General features: G+C 31.7%; 1 protein-coding gene across 1 annotated transcript in view; it reads left to right on the top strand.

The window, feature by feature from the left end:
• The window catches only part of LOC143083956 (uncharacterized), a 47534-nt gene extending 33019 nt beyond the window's left edge, over positions 1–14515 (top strand). The window contains exons 10-13 of the mRNA XM_076260372.1: positions 3660–3687; positions 7381–7707; positions 9654–9953; positions 12976–14515. Coding sequence (XP_076116487.1) covers positions 3660–3687; positions 7381–7707; positions 9654–9953; positions 12976–13310 — 990 coding nt within the window. The 3' untranslated portion in view covers positions 13311–14515. The remainder of the gene's footprint in view (positions 1–3659; positions 3688–7380; positions 7708–9653; positions 9954–12975) is intronic.
• Positions 14516–16974: the final 2459 nt, after the last annotated feature.

The raw sequence follows: 16974 nt of genomic DNA, 5'->3' as shown, positions 1-16974 counted from the left end.
AAAACCCCTAAAACCCAAACTTCTCCTAAATATATCATACATCCTTCAACAGTAGACAGGTGTGTAAACAATATGTCAGTAGGTCCGAGAACACAATTAATTCGTAGTGCATTTCTTTTAGAACATAAATGAAAATAAAAAAAATCCCACCTGCGCTTTCTCAAAGAAACTTTTACAGTGTGTTGTACTACTTTTGGGACAAATTATATCAAATTTATAGAAAACTTCATCGCCTCTAACTCAAAATATGGACAATTTTATGTTTAGGGCGTCTTGAAATCTTTTGACAGCTTCCGAAGTGCTCATTTTCAACCTTTTTCAGCTGGACCAAATCACTACTTTCCTTTAAAATTCTGGACCCAAATTTTTTTACAGTGTAATTTCATCCCCCTACTTGCAATTTGAGGCATTGAACATGGAAAAATAAATTTGGAAGGGGTATAAAAAATAATGGCAAGTAACCCACTGTCAACACTAGGGACTATATTTGTCAATCAAGGGACGACAATGGTGGTCTCGGACCAGTAGTGATTGTAATTAGCAAAGCAAAAAAAGTGACAATGAAAAGACGAAGGAAAAGTAACGATACTTAACAAATAGATATAAACACACAGTCTACATAACAATTCCCCTTAAACTAAACAATATGAATCCCACAAAAACATGTGCGATCTCAGGTTCTCATGAAAGAAGGGGCGAAAGATACCAAAGTGACAGTCAAACACATAGATAAAAAATAAACTGACAACCCCATGGCTAAAAAAACAAAATCATACAAACAGACAAATAATAGAACACAAGCCACAATATAGAAAACTAAAGACTAAGCAACAAGAACTCCACCAAAACTTGGAACGATCTCAGGTGCTTCAAAAGGACAAACAAATCCTGCTCCGCATGTGGCACCCATCGTAATGCTTATGTTATTATATAGTCTAATTAGGTAGGTCACATTCGTGAAAAGGGAAGGGAATTATAGTTACGACACAGGGAACATATCCGATATCATCTGTGAAACGGTTATTCCATAACCGTCAACCAACTCGTGATGGCGTCATAAAAATTTACGAAAGTATGATTTCAATTTCACCATTTGGAATTCTTTGTTTGATAACTTCCTGGTAAGAAGCAATAGTCCAGTCAATCTAGCATAAATTTGACCCTAACCTGAAAGTAATTTTAAGTTTTAATCTTTAGCATTATACCCCAAATATACACAGAAAAAAGTCCCATAAAATCTAACTTGAGGAAAACTAAAAAAATCACCATTTAAAATTCCTATGGAGATTTGCATTGAAAAGGGAAATAACTCTTGCAAAAAATGCAGAAATATCAATAAAAATTGATACAAAATTATAACTTTACCGCTTCTATTCATCAGAATGTATTGATTCTTGATTTTTTAGCGGTCGTTAGAGTACAACAAACAACTCTAAAGGTGTTTTCGTATATTTTATCAAGCTATAATCTAGATATCCTAATTTATTAGTTGACCATTTATTGAATTTTTCAACATGTCAAGGTAAAGAATCTCAAATTTAATAAAAATAATTAATTGGTTTAAAGTTTCCTAAGATAAGTTAGTTGCTGAAAAAATGTAATATACAGATATAAACAATACCAAATTTTCACATTATTTTTTTCAAAATGGTTACAAAGCTTCAAATTTGCAATTTCTTTAATGAAAAATGTACAAAAAAAATAAAACTACCTATAACACTTCCGTTTTGTACATTTCATGAGCAGAAGATTATAATAATTTAGTCAAATACAAACTTATAACCCCATCAAAGTATCCTACTATACATAAATTTCAAGAAAAACAACCAAAAACTGACCAAAAAAGATTAATTTTTGCAAGAGTTATCTCCCCTCCCAATGTTAATTTCCATAGGAAATTTAAAATGCTGATTTTGAGTTTTCCTCAAGTTAGATTTTATGGGACTTTTTTTCTGTGTATATAAAGGGCATAATACTATAGATTAGAACTAAAACATTTTCTGTTGCAATTAGTTTGAGGTTAAATCTTAGTTTGACTGGACTACAACCCTCTATAAAAAAAAAACATGATAGGAAATACAAGTAAAAGGTAAGCAGGTTCAGGTTTATATGTTTTCCCTTCATATTGATGTTGCTAAGTACTAAATTGAAGATAAGACATTTGAAGAACAATGGCATACAATAACCAAACCAGGAAGCAGTTGATTATTAGCGATAATAGGGGGTTAACATAACAATGAAAGATAATTCATTTTACAATAATTTTGCTGCTTTGGTTATGGAACATAACCTGTTAATTAATTTTTTTCCTAGGGTATCAATTCTTATAGATACAAAGACGGTTCGTGGGATACGACAATTCGAGGATAGCTGTTTCAAAAATATAAAAAAAGATGTATCAAGTACCTATTTTCGTGGATCTTTGTTTAAATGATGATATACAATAGAGAGAAATCACTGTACAAATTTTGAAATGTCAAATCCCGGCTTGGTTAAATTCCCAGCGAAAACAAAGTCAAATAGTTAGGTAAACAAAAACGCTTCTACAGCGATTTATTGAAATGTTATTTGAAAAGCAATTTGTGTCCTAATTATCCTACCTTCTCCTACCTTACCCTACCGTATCCTACCTTATCCTACCGTATCTTACTTTATCCTACCTTATCCTACCGTATCCTACCTTATCCTACCTTATTAAGTTTGTCAATAAATCAAAGTAATCAAAGGTATGATATTTAACAGGCAATGACCGGTTCTTATTTCTATTGGTATTTAATCAGCAAGCAAATTATGACACAGTTATAGACAGTTTGCGTTTGATATATACAATGAATGCGTTTAAGGTGGTACCCAACACTTTAACTAAGGGCTATCCCAGAAAAAAAATGTATGGGGGGGATTGGAAGACACATGGGTGATGGGTATCAAAGCAACTATTAACACTATAATTCTCAATTTCAATTGTCTGGGTGGCGGGTGCTGACAAAAACTGCCTTCTAGCTGATTTTACAGAGTTATCTCCCTGTAGTGTTAGGTACCACCTTAAACAATTAAAAAAAATCACTGATATACTAAGAATTTGATAATTTTTTTATCAAAATATTAATATATTTTTATTTCAAAAACACGTTTTAACAACCATTTTGATTGCATGTCAACCAGATAAAATATCCGACTCATTACAAAATTTTCGGTATTATTGAATTTGTGGTTTGCTGGGACTCAAGAAACCGACGAAAATTTGTATATTATTTTAGTACCATGAATAAAAATGAATCCACATTATGGTATCGTTTGAATCTTGCCAATCTTGTTCAAAGATGGTTTTATTTGTCCTAAGCAAATGGAGAAGGGGAAAAGGATTTGAATTCTTCATTTGAGCATTTTGTGATATGTTGTTAATCTAATCTTTATTTTAATACAAATTTCGATTTATACAACAATTGTCTTTAAAGTATTATGAAAAGTAGGTTCTGCTCGATCAAGTTCAGAAGATAACTAAAAAGTAAAATCACAAAAATCTGAGAAAATTTCAAAACGGAAAGTCCCTAATCAGATGGTAAAACACATCAAACGAAACTAACCCAACAACTGTCATATTCCTGACTTGGTACAATGAAGCATGCACGCACTAATGTTTTGTATCACTTTATTTGCAGGTTAAGAGGAGAAAACGAGTAAAATCTAGTAAGTGTCTTATTTTTCATATAGTATTTCTAAATTCTGCCAAAGAATGCAAACTAACATAACACATATATTAATTAATTAATATAAACCCCTAACAGTTGAAAAGAGATATATAACTTTGTTTGCATGTTTCTTTTTTTAGGTGTTATCTTAATGCCCAGATCGATATTTAACAAACTGCAATTAAGACATTGTGAGTAAACGCATCATAAGTAATCACACCAATATTGTCTCCACGAAAGTATAAAAAACTTAGAGGTGTGTACAGATTCATCTTCAACCTTTGTATCTACCAATTGTATTTGACAAGCATTTAGAATAATGTTTGAGTAGAATGAAAACATATCAACAAATATGATAATGTTATTTGGATACCAATTGCAAACACTTGTGATACACCCATTGGCAAGTAAAACTATTATACTTTAAAATTGCATGTGTATCACTATATATGACTTGATATATTCCCTGACATTGTGAGTATCATATAATGACTGTTAGAGATACTGTTTGATGTTTTTTAATGTTGATAGCTATGCCTAATACTTGATGCCCCCTGCACAAAACGTTGCGGGTGGCATATAAATTTCTGGCGTCCGTCCTTTCATCCGTCTGCATGTATGTTTGTGCATTTTTCTGAATTGTCATGTTAGTGCTCTCGTATGAACAATTCCTGTCTGATTTTTATGAATCATATAGCATAGGTTTGTATCAGTAATTTCCTGTTAAAAGATCAGTGTCGATCCAATGCCCATTTGAAACATTAATTATATAAAAAATTGCATCATGTACACTTCTTGACAGATGAAACTGATATTACGGACTTCATATACAGGAGTGTGCTCTTTATGCAGAAACTGCCCTAACAGATTTATTAGGAAAAAAGATAACAAATTATACTCCGCAAATTTTATGGACGCCATCACCAATTGGTTAATCTTTTACCACGTCTTAGATTGTGATTTACAATTTACGTTGTCTAGTCTGCCTAGTACCAACAAGGATTCTGAGTATGACTGTTTTGCTGAGTGTTAATTTGCATTGCTATACGATGTGTCTCGGTATTTATATATCCAGCATCCATATAACTATTTAGTGTTGATGTTTCTTTCTTCAAGTCTGATATGATATTTTTTTATATCTTATGTTTGCTGTTGGAGATGATGTGGTTCAGTATTATTTATTTATCCCGCTTTTTTTTTTTTGTTACTTTCTTTTACGTCTAGGCCTGAATTGTTATTTTGTGCACATATTTTGTTATTTTATTTCCTTGGTTTGAATTTAGTAATTGTGTTACATTTCACATATGTCTTATTTGTCAGTAAAGTCAAGTAATTCGTGGTTAGTCTTTGGTGTTGTGGGTTTAGGTTGTTTGTTTCCATGTTAATACACTCATCATGGATTCCCGGATTGGAATTTTATATTTACGCCAGACGCACGTTTCGTCTACAAAAGACTCATCAGTGATGCTCCAATCAAAAAATGTTAAAATGACAAATAAAGTATTTGAAGAGCAATGAGGACCAAAAATTCCTAAAAGTTTTGCCAAACACAACTAAGGTAATGTATTCCTGAGGTAGAAAAGCCCTAGCATTTCAAAAATTCAAAGTTTTGTTAAAAGTAAATTTATAATTATGAACATATCAATGATAACTCAAGTCAACACAAAAGTGCTGACTACTGGACCTGTGATACCCTCGGGGAATTAAAACTCCACCAGCAGTGGCATTGACCCAGTGGTTGTAAATAAACTCATCATAGATACCAGGATTGAAATTTTATAAATTTCCTGTTTGGTCTTAAACATGATCAGCTACTTCATTGATATGATTTTCACTTTAGAACCACTATATGCACAGGATTTTTTGGTTTGTTTATAGTCTTGAATTGGAAGAACAAGCAATTTGCAACATGGTTAGAAATACAAATAATAACATCATCACAAACACAATGATATTTTAATATTCTTGTAAAAAAAATGTAATACTTATTTAAGTGTCTATATGATAAAAAAAATCTACAATGTATTTTATTTAAAAATAATTCTTGCAGTAATCAGCTGGTTATAAAATCGTCACAAAAATTAATTCAGTTTTTGTGGTGTTAATCCTTACATGTGACGCGCAGTTTATTTGTTGTTGTGGTGTCCTGGTGCGCTGTAGTAAATTCATGGAGGTGTCTTTCGCTATTCTACGGTTTATATGTTGTAATTTACTATACAAATTTGTATGTATGTGTTTCTCTGTGTTGAGTATTCTTGCCTTTGTTTAATGTACAGTATTCCTGTCTAGTATTGTTAGCATTGCCATATAAGCGACAGGATTAGTTAGCCATATATCGAGGTTCAACCCACAATTTTTTAGTGAAATGTCGTGTACAAAGTCAGGAATATGGCAGTTGATATCATACTGTCCCTTTCTATGTATGTTTGCTTGTGTAGTTGAATGTTTCTGATGTTCCGTGGTTTTTCTCTTATAGTTGATGAGTTTCCTTACAGTTTAGTTTGATACCCGGATATGTTTTTTTTTTTGCTTAATCGAATTATGACTATTGAACAGCGGTGTACTACTTTTGCTTTTATTAAGCGCTTTTATGTTAACAATTCTTGCCAGATTCTAAAGAAGCTCATGTCATAGGTTTATATCAGCAATTTCTTGGGCCAGTTTGAAAATTAGTGCCGATCATTTTTTTTTAGAACAGTAATGCCCCTTGGAAAAAATTTAATGCCAACATTTCATGAAATGCATATCATAGGATTATATCGCCAAGGTCTCTGTCAAATATTAAAATTAGTACTGATAAATTATTTGTAAATTAGTAATGCCCCTACAAAAGAAATTTTATTTCAATATACTCCTTAATATTGTGATGACAAACTGCCAATAATACATTTCTTGATATTGTGCATGTTGCTAGAATAACTCATGAACAGGAGTACACCATGATATACCCCCTAATATTGGGATATGACATTTTACTTCATATTCTCAACAACCAAAAAATCATAATTAAGATTAATTTCCAATAAAAAGAATAATGACATTTCATGTTTTGATACTGACTTCATCAGCTGAAATGTCAGCTCAACCTAGCGAACACGAAATGCATTTAACTTTAGTGGAAGCTAAGATTTTAAACTTCTCCAACTGCTTTTCTGTCCTCATAATATACTTTGAGATGTACCACGTGTATCTATTTGTTATGATGAACCATAATCATGATAATTGCTCATAACACCGTAAAAGCATTCGAAATACTCAGATTTTCTGTCAGATTTTTCTTATATTTCATCAAATTTCTATTTACGTCTATCATTTCAAAATTATTTGTTTGTGATCTTTGATGACTTTGTTATGTCCTCTCTTTAGAAATATTAAATCATTTAAGTAAACTATATACTTTCAATTAAACATCATGATACAGAAGTGTAGGTGATAGATATTTGTATTATTTACTTTGTGTGAAAACAATTTAACAAATCAATCAATAAGTTTCAGTGTTGTGTCGTTGTTCTCCTCTTATATTTAATACGTTTCCTTCGGTTTTAGTTTGTTACCACGATTTTGTTTTTTGTCCATGGATTTATGAGTTTTGAACAGCGGTATACTACTGTTGCCTTTATTTACACCTTTAATATTCAAGCGAGTATGAATTTTTTTATTTGGAAATATTTTGGATATTTTTCTCCTGTAGGTATTCCTGGTGATATCTTAGATTGCATTCCTACAGATGAAATATTAGATAAAGTAGCACCATTGATTGGTAATATGGTCTTTCAGCTAGGAACAGAACTTGGATTGTTAGTCACAGATATAGAGAACATAAAAGTGAAATACAATCGTGATTCGCCAGCCCAGAATAAGGAAGTATTATTTACCTGGAGGAAAGACAGAAGAGTGAAACCTACACTACGGGTTCTTGAAGAAGCTTTGGTAAATATTGGGAGAGGAGCAAACTGTTTAGAGAACATGGTGATTGATGTGGATCCCAATACACTTAAAGTAGTAGAAATTTTTACAGGTAATACTAATACACTTAAAGTAGTAGAAATTGTTACAGGTAATACTAAATGAACGGTCTGAGTAATTAAAAAAAACCCACTACATAATTATTATTAAAATCAGTTATTCATTAGGCCAGGATTTTTTAATTTGTTGGTTTACGGATCCGCCGACCCGATTTTGCCGATTTCCAGAATAAAAATAAAGTTGACTTTTCATGCTTTTTTTATTCCCGCCGACCCTTACAAATTCATTTCCCCTAAAAAATAATTAAAATATTCTTTTTTTATGAAACAAAATGCATTAATCATTAATAGAATTGATAACACTTTCTGTTGTGAAAAAATAAAACTTCTAGTTTACGTTTCTAAAAATAGACAATTCAATCATCACTGACCTTGAAATGTCGTTTGCGGAAATAATTTTGCGGAACGAAATCTGTGTTTAAAACCTATTACACAATAAGTTTGTTTCCCTTATTTGTCTTCAGTCCGTAAGATGCATCATCTCATAGAAATAGACTTGTCCAAATGTTGACAGGTGAAAGTTCAAGACATCAAGTTAAAAGTACTGAATATACACAGATCATTTGAAATTTTCTTGTTTCATAGATAATAAAAAAATATCTTCCATTTGGATAAAAAAACGGGAATGCATGACAACAGATTTACCCGATGTTCTCGTTTTTCCAGTGGACGAGTCTATTACGTTTTTGACATGTGTGTTGAAACTTATTTTCGTAATTGACGTTTTAACATTTTGTTCTTTACCAGTTTTCGTGCTTGAAGATCATTATTCAGCAAGTTTTATAAGAGCTACGCGAATCTGTGTTTTCTTGTTAGTGAAGTGACGATTTAATTTCGTCTTTGTCCGTGCACCCCCCTCCCCCCTCACTCTTTTTACGGGAAATTATAAGACAATGTCATGCTATGTTTATGACAGCTGAGCATTATTATTTCATCGAACTAAAATTTAAGAAATGATGACAAAATAGCATAACAAACATTATTAGAAAAGTGAAATATATATTCATTTTGCATATTTTTATGTCTAGAAAGATTTTTTTTTCTTTTTTTTTCCGACCGACCGACCCGACTTTGTCATGGAGAAAATCCGTAAACCAACAAATTAAAAAACCGTGGCCTTACCATGATTACAGGAAATATGTATATCATAGATTTATAACAGACATATTTAGAATCAGAGCTAAACCACTATTTGTAAAATAGTTTTGCCTAGTATTATACAATGCTCCTGTCGTTATGTTTGTTGAATGAAATTACACACAACCAGAGAAATATATCAAACAACGTTGGTCTATTGTACCTCACCATGTGTTGAAGCAAAAATCTCTTGTTTCACGAATCAATTTGTTGCTACCAGACCGTGGCCACTAATTGCCTAATGCATGCTTAATAACACATGACACATGTCAGCTCCAATAAAACTTGCTGCAGGTAAAAGCAGAATAACAAAAATACCGAACTCAATGAAAAATACGAAACAGAAAGATTTATTGGAAAGGGTAATGTGTTATCATCCTTTTATTCCATACTGATAATGTTACATGATGATTCTTTTCGAATTTATTGACATCAATATATTTTAAATTCATTACTAAATGTTCAAAATGGTTTAAATCAAGTATTGTTCCTTTGGAATATTAAGATGACCAATGGAGTAAAATACATGTTCATTATAACTATTCATTGCAATACACAAATAGTGGTTAAAAGGTACACTGTCAATTATGCAATGTCTACTTTATATAAATATACATCTTACTTTAAATTTTGAATGTGATATTTATTTAATTCTTGTGTTCATTTCATTGCACTTTTCTTTCAAAAGAATGATAAGTTTTCGGGCAATCACATTTTATATACAACAGCAATGTAAGATAATTTTAAGCATTGTTTTTTTGATGATTCATTAGACTTTTTTTCCCGATCTGTTCATTTACAGACAGAATCAGAGAAAACGAAAACAGAATCATACAGGACATACAAACAAGCCAGATTTTAGACCATATGATGACTAATTTGGTGATATCAGTAGATGACAGACGCCGTATTGAACAACATGCCGGACAAGATGATCAGAACAAAGCGTTGCTTGATATTGTGATTAAAAGGAGAGAACCTACGTTTGGTGTATTTGTTGACGGATTAGATGCCTATGGATTTAAAGACCTTGCGAATGATTTGAAATGTGATTCTCAAGAAATTAGCACAAGTGCAGCATTAGTACCTGCAGAGACTGAAGGTATAATATTGAAAATTACTGCATACATAGGCCAAGTAGGGTTACTGCATTGGTGAGAAATAAATGTTCCGAATTAAGAACTTACATTGAGGTATATTATACAAATATAGCCTTTGTATGAGGTTGATACAAAGATATATTGATCTGAAAGAAGTATTTTGACTGAGGACGAAGTCCAAATTCGATGTACTTTTTGGGTCGATATATCCTGTATTGACCTCCTGCAAAGGCTATATTTGTTATATTATTAATTTCCGAACATATTTGTCACCTATCAAAATCCTCATTTGATTTTGTTGGAATTTTATGGATATCATATTGTCTCCTTGACGATAACACTGAATATAAGCTGTTATTTCAATTGCTTTATTTTGTTTGTTTGTCATCTTTTGTATTTGACAATTTTTTTCGTCAAATAATCGATCGCAGATATCATTTGATTCAAAACGTTTAAGATCGTTTTTAAACAATATCCTGAAATTCATTACATGACGTCACACAGTATATCGGTTTTTAGATATTCTAAAAATAACCATGCAATATGTTTTTTGTTGTGCAATATGCTTTTTGCTATCTGCCGTTTTCTCTCTACCTTCGAACATATAGTTTAACATGTGACTATCCGTAAATGAATCAAATTTGTTAAAATATACGAATTTATAGTATTAAGTCATAACACTTGAGAACTAACGGGACTGGACTGGACACCATTTTCACCATCTTTGAAGGTGTTGATTGCACATGGTCGTCAGAACAATTGCCAGCATCAACATCAGTGTAATCCCAAGCCCAATATTAAAAGTCTGTTTTACTGCACATTGTGAAACAAAATTAAACAGACGATACACATGAATATGTTTTAACGAATTTCTGATCAAAGAGAAGCCAAGCTAGATTTATTTTTGAAAAATTTATGTGTTAACACGAAATTTAGAAAACAATTAGGCTATGAAAATATTTTATGAGACCCAGGTTACTGTTGTTATAGAGTAACATTTTGAACTGAAGTTTTCGACATTGATTTCAATTGCACACTAATTGTTTTTATTAAGATTAATTAGTATCTATCAACCTTCCACACGTTGTTTTCTTAGCGATCAAGTAAAGTGCCACCATTTCAACCATATTTGTTTTCAACAGCACTAATTGACTACTTCTGAATATTTGTTAACAATGAAGAAAGTAATTAACTTTCAAAAGAACTTTGATGATTATGTTAAAATAAAGAAGAATTAAACTCTCCTAGTTTAAATCGGCATTACCATTATTAGTTCATTCCCATATAAAACATGTCTTTCTTGTAATTATATTCAATTCGTAATAATAATTAAATATTGATATGATTTTAAATTTTTTTGTTCATTTAATTATATTTTTTAAATTTTAAAACGACTTATTTAAACGGTATAAACATGCTGTCATGTTCGTTGAAATCAATTGTTTACATGTATCGAAGGCTTATTAACCACGTGGCACGATAAGCTATCAATCAAAACAAAACAAAATAATACTCTATAGGGACAATAAAATCTCAACAGACCGATCAGTTTCCACTCCCGTTAGTATAATAGTACAAGTATTCACCAAGACTGATTTTTATTAGCTCACCTGGCCCGAAGGGCCGAGTGAGCTTATGCCATCACTTTGCGTCCGTCTGTCGTCTGTCGTCTGTCGTCGTAAACTATTTCAAGAATCTTCTCCTCTGAAACTACTAGGCCAAATACTTCCAAACTTTAATTGAATGTTTCTTAGGGTATCTAGTTTATAAATTGTATCCGAAGTTTTGATCTATCAACAAACATGGTCGCCATTGCTAAAAATAGAATAAAGGGGTCAAATGCAGTTTTTGGCTTATATCTGAAAAACGAAAGCATTTAGAGCAAATCTGACATGGGGTTTAAATGTTCATTAGGTGGAGATCTATCAGCCCTGAAATTTTCAGATGAATCAAACAACCCATTGTTGGGTTGCTGCCACTTAATTGGTAATTTTAAGGAAATTTTGCAGTTTTTGGTCATTATCTTGAATATTATTATAGATAAAGATAAACTGTAAACAGCAAAAATGATCAGCAAAGTAAGATCTACAAATAAGTTAATATAACCAAAATTGTCAATTGACCCCTTAAGGGGTTATTGTCCTTTAATGACAATTTTTCACAATTTGTTCATCATATTTGCTAACTTTAAAAAATTTTCTCCTCTAAAACTACTCCACCAAATTCAACCAAACTTCAACTGAATGATCAGTAGGGTGTATAAAATAAAGTTTGTGTTTTATTTTCTATTTCGTCAAAAAACATGGCCGTCATGGCTAAAAATAGAACATAGAATAAAATGCAGTTTTTGGCTTATATCTCAAAAACTCCAGCATTTAGAGCAAATAAGACAAGAAGTTAAAGTATTTATTAGGTCAAGGTCTACCTGTCCTGAAATTTTCAGCCGAATTGGGTAACTGGTTTTTCAGGTATAATGCCCCTGAATTGATGATTTTAAAGAAATTTTGCAGTTTTTGGTTATTACCTTGACTATTATTATAGATACAGATAAACTGTTTATAGCAAAAATGTTAAGCAAAGTAAGATCTACAAATAAGTCAATTTGACCAAAATTGTCAATTGACCCCTTAAGGAGTAATTGCCCTTTAAAGTTGTTTTTTTTACAATTTGTTCATCATGTTGACTTACTTTAAAAAATCTTCTCCTTTGAAACTGCTGTATCAATTTCAGCCAAACTTAGGCTAAATGAGTTTCAGAGTATCTAGTATAAATTTTATATTTTATTTCCCTGTATGTCAAGAAACATAGCTCCTATGGCTAAAATAGAACAGGAGAATTTTTTTTTTTTTTTTGCTTTTGAAGAAAATAGGACGATTCAAAGAACATTTAAATAAATTGAAAAGCCAAAATAATCATTGATGAGATATTTCACCAAAAAAATTAAGGTGAGCGAATCACGCTCTTGAGAGCCTCTTGTTTATATTTTAGTCACTTTTGAGAAACAAAACTTTTTATATTTTGTAGGCTTATCAGACTGGAATATTCCATTGTATAAAGTTCGACTACAGAAGAATTACCTCAAGGTTATCACTGGTATTCAGCATGGGAGCATAGTAGATCATCTAATATCAAAAGATGTGATCTCAGTTGATGATGGGGAAAAGATAGAATCTGGTAAAACCACGCAGGAAAAGAACAGGACGTTAATAACATTACTGTTACGTAAACATGAGCAGGGATATATCGAGTTTCTCAAAGGTCTACGAAAAGACTCTGTGTATGCAGATCTTGCAGATGAAATAGAATACACATCAGTAACAACTAGAGATATGTCAACTCTTCATACATGTTATAAATAGAAAAATTCATGACAAAAATATTGTACACAACAAGTTAAAGACAGCTGTAAACAATCAACCGGATATTGCCAATCCAGTGTTTAATGAGTTTATCACTTAAATGTTCAATGTGAATGAATCAGAATATACTAGTGATAACAATCTGTTATATTAAGCACATGTTCTGTGTGAATGTCATGGGAAGAAAAAGTTAACATACATTGTATGTAGAAATCTACCTTTTCAATCCCAAATAGATGTGATCATTTTGAAAGAGTCATGCCATGTATATATAGTCAGTGTATTTAGATATAAATATTGGAAATAAAAATAATTGCAATAGTTATTTTTAAGGTCACCTTCAACTAGGGGTACACACCTTAGTGCTTTTGATAATTTTAGACTTTTGTTATAACACGCAATTCAAAGAAATAAAAGTTCATGACAACAGAGAATTGTTGACTATCGAGCTGGTGTTAGCCCGTTAACGAAACATCCAGCCTAAGTAGTATAAACATGGTGATTGTATAAACTCGTTCACAAATACCAAGTTTATTTTTTGTTATGCCATAAGTGAGTAAATTTGCTGCGTTTAGTAATCTATTTACTTTGAAATAATATGCTTTTGTTTTATTTGATAAAACCATTTACTAGATGACAGGATGAGATCAACCTGTGCTTTTACATTTAAAAGCACAATGCTAGATTGAAATTGTTTGCAAAAGATTGCTAATATCACTCCTCTTCCTGTGTATATACATATCCATCTATATATGTTCTCTCTCTGTAAGGGAACTATCATAACTTGATACAATATACTATTTGTACTTTTTGATAAATTTTGAATAACCTTCATTGCTGCAATTTGATTTTTACTGATTTAAGTTCATTTAAAACATTGCATTGTAATCTTAAACCTTGTCAATGTTAATTTAATAGTCAATTGAGGTCTAAATGTTAAGTCTAATGAATTATAAAGTATGTTATAATAAAAAAAAACTAATTCGGAGACAGGATGTTGTCCTTCATGGTTTCTTATTTTTTTACAGTAGCTTGTTGTACATGGTTAGTTATCAAACAGCTGCATTAAAATGTACATTTGTAAACTACAATGTCTTATCATTAATATAGTTGTGAACAAAAATGCAACGATATTTACTTATTATGTAATGATAGTCATTACTACATAACATGGTTTTCAACAACTAATGTTTTTAACATAATACATCTGTCAAATGTACTTATCTTTCATCCATCAGAAAACAGGTGTGTAAATACAAACAGATCAGTGATAATTGTTTTATTATGCCCTACCTACGATAGTAGAGGGGCATTATGTTTTCTGGTCTGTGCCTCCGTTCGTTCGTTAGTCCGTTTGTTCGTTCATCAGTTCGTTCGTCCCGCTTCAGGTTAAAGTTTTTGGTCAAGGTAGTTTTTGATGAAGTTGAAGTCCAATCAACTTGAAACTTATTACACATGTTCCCCATGATATGGTCTTTCTAATTTAATGCCAAATTATAGTTTTGACCCCAATTTCATGGTCCACTGAACATAGAAAATGATAGTGCGAAGTTCAGGGAAAATTTTTGGTCAAGGTAGCTTTTGATGAAGTTGAAGTCCAATCAACTTGAAAATTATTACACATGTTCCCCGTGATATGATCTTTCTAATTTTAATGCCAAATTATAGTTTTGACCCCAATTTCATGGTCCACTGAACATAGAAAATGATAGTGCGAAGTTCAGGTTAAAGTTTTTGGTCAAGGTAGTGTTTGATGAAGTTGAAGTCCAATCAACTTGAAACTTATTACACATGTTCCCCATGATATGATCTTTCTAATTTTAATGCCAAATTATAGTTTTGACCCCAATTTCATGGTCCACTGAACATAGAAAATGATAGTGCGAAGTTCAGGTTAAAGTTTTTGGTCAAGGTAGTGTTTGATGAAGTTGAAGTCCAATCAACTTGAAACTTATTACACATGTTCCCCATGATATGATCTTTCTAATTTTAATGCCAAATTATAGTTTTGACCCCAATTTCATGGTCCACTGAACATAGAAAATGATAGTGCGAAGTTCAGGGAAAATTTTTGGTCAAGGTAGCTTTTGATGAAGTTGAAGTCCAATCAACTTGAAAATTATTACACATGTTCCCCATGATATGATCTTTCTAATTTTAATGCCAAATTATAGTTTTGACCCCAATTTCATGGTCCACTGAACATAGAAAATGATAGTGCGAAGTTCAGGTTAAAGTTTTTGGTCAAGGTAGTGTTTGATGAAGTTGAAGTCCAATCAACTTGAAACTTATTACACATGTTCCCCATGATATGATCTTTCTAATTTTAATGCCAAATTATAGTTTTGACCCCAATTTCATGGTCCACTGAACATAGAAAATGATAGTGCAAAATTTCAGGTTAAAGTTTTTAGTCAAGGTAGTGTTTGATGAAGTTGAAGTCCAATCAACTTGAAACTTATTACACATGTTCCCCATGATATGATCTTTCTAATTTTAATGCCAAATTATAGTTTTGACCCCAATTTCATGGTCCACTGAACATAGAAAATGATAGTGCAAAATTTCAGGTTAAAGTTTTTAGTCAAGGTAGTGTTTGATGAAGTTGAAGTTCAATCAACTTGAAACTTATTACACATGTTCCCCATGATATGATCTTTCTAATTTTAATGCCAAATTATAGTTTTGACCCCAATTTCATGGTCCACTGAACATAGAAAATGATAGTGCGAAGTTCAGGTTAAAGTTTTTGGTCAAGGTAGTTTTTGATGAAGTTGAAGTCACATCAACTTGAAACTTATTACACATGTTCCCCATGATATGATCTTTCTAATTTTAATGCCAAATTATAGTTTTGACCCCAATTTCATGGTCCACTGAACATAGAAAATGATAGTGCGAAGTTCAGGTTAAAGTTTTTGGTCAAGGTAGTTTTTGATGAAGTTGAAGTCACATCAACTTGAAACTTATTACACATGTTCCCCATGATATGATCTTTCTAATTTTAATGCCAAATTATAGTTTTGACCCCAATTTCATGGTCCACTGAACATAGAAAATGATAGTGCAAAAGTTCAGGTTAAAGTTTTTAGTCAAGGTAGTGTTTGATGAAGTTGAAGTCCAATCAACTTGAAACTTATTACACATGTTCCCCATGATATGATCTTCCTAATTTTAATGCCAAATTATAGTTTTGACCCCAATTTCATGGTCCACTGAACATAGAAAATGATAGTGCAAAAGTTCAGGTTTAAGTTTTTGGTCAAGGTAGTTTTTGATGAAGTTGAAGTCCAATCAACTTGAAACTTATTACACATGTTCCCCATGATATGGTCTTTCTAATTTAATGCCAAATTATAGTTTTGATCCCAATTTCATGGACCACTGAACATAGAAAATGATAGTGCAAAAGTTCAGGTTTAAGTTTTTGGTCAAGGTAGTTTTTGATGAAGTTGAAGTCCAATCAACTTGAAACTTATTACACATGTTCCCCATGATATGATCTTCCTAATTTTAATGCCAAATTATAGTTTTGACCCCAATTTCATGGTCCACTGAACATAGAAAATTATAGTGCCAAGTTAAGGTTTAAGTTTTTGGTCAAGGTAGTTTTGATGAAGTTAAAGTCACATCAACTTGAAACTTAGTACACATGTTCCCTATG

The sequence above is a fragment of the Mytilus galloprovincialis genome, chromosome 7 (assembly GCF_965363235.1).
Source record: "Mytilus galloprovincialis chromosome 7, xbMytGall1.hap1.1, whole genome shotgun sequence".
Taxonomy (NCBI): Eukaryota; Metazoa; Mollusca; class Bivalvia; order Mytilida; family Mytilidae; genus Mytilus; species Mytilus galloprovincialis.
This window is presented reverse-complemented; position numbering and strand designations above follow the sequence as displayed.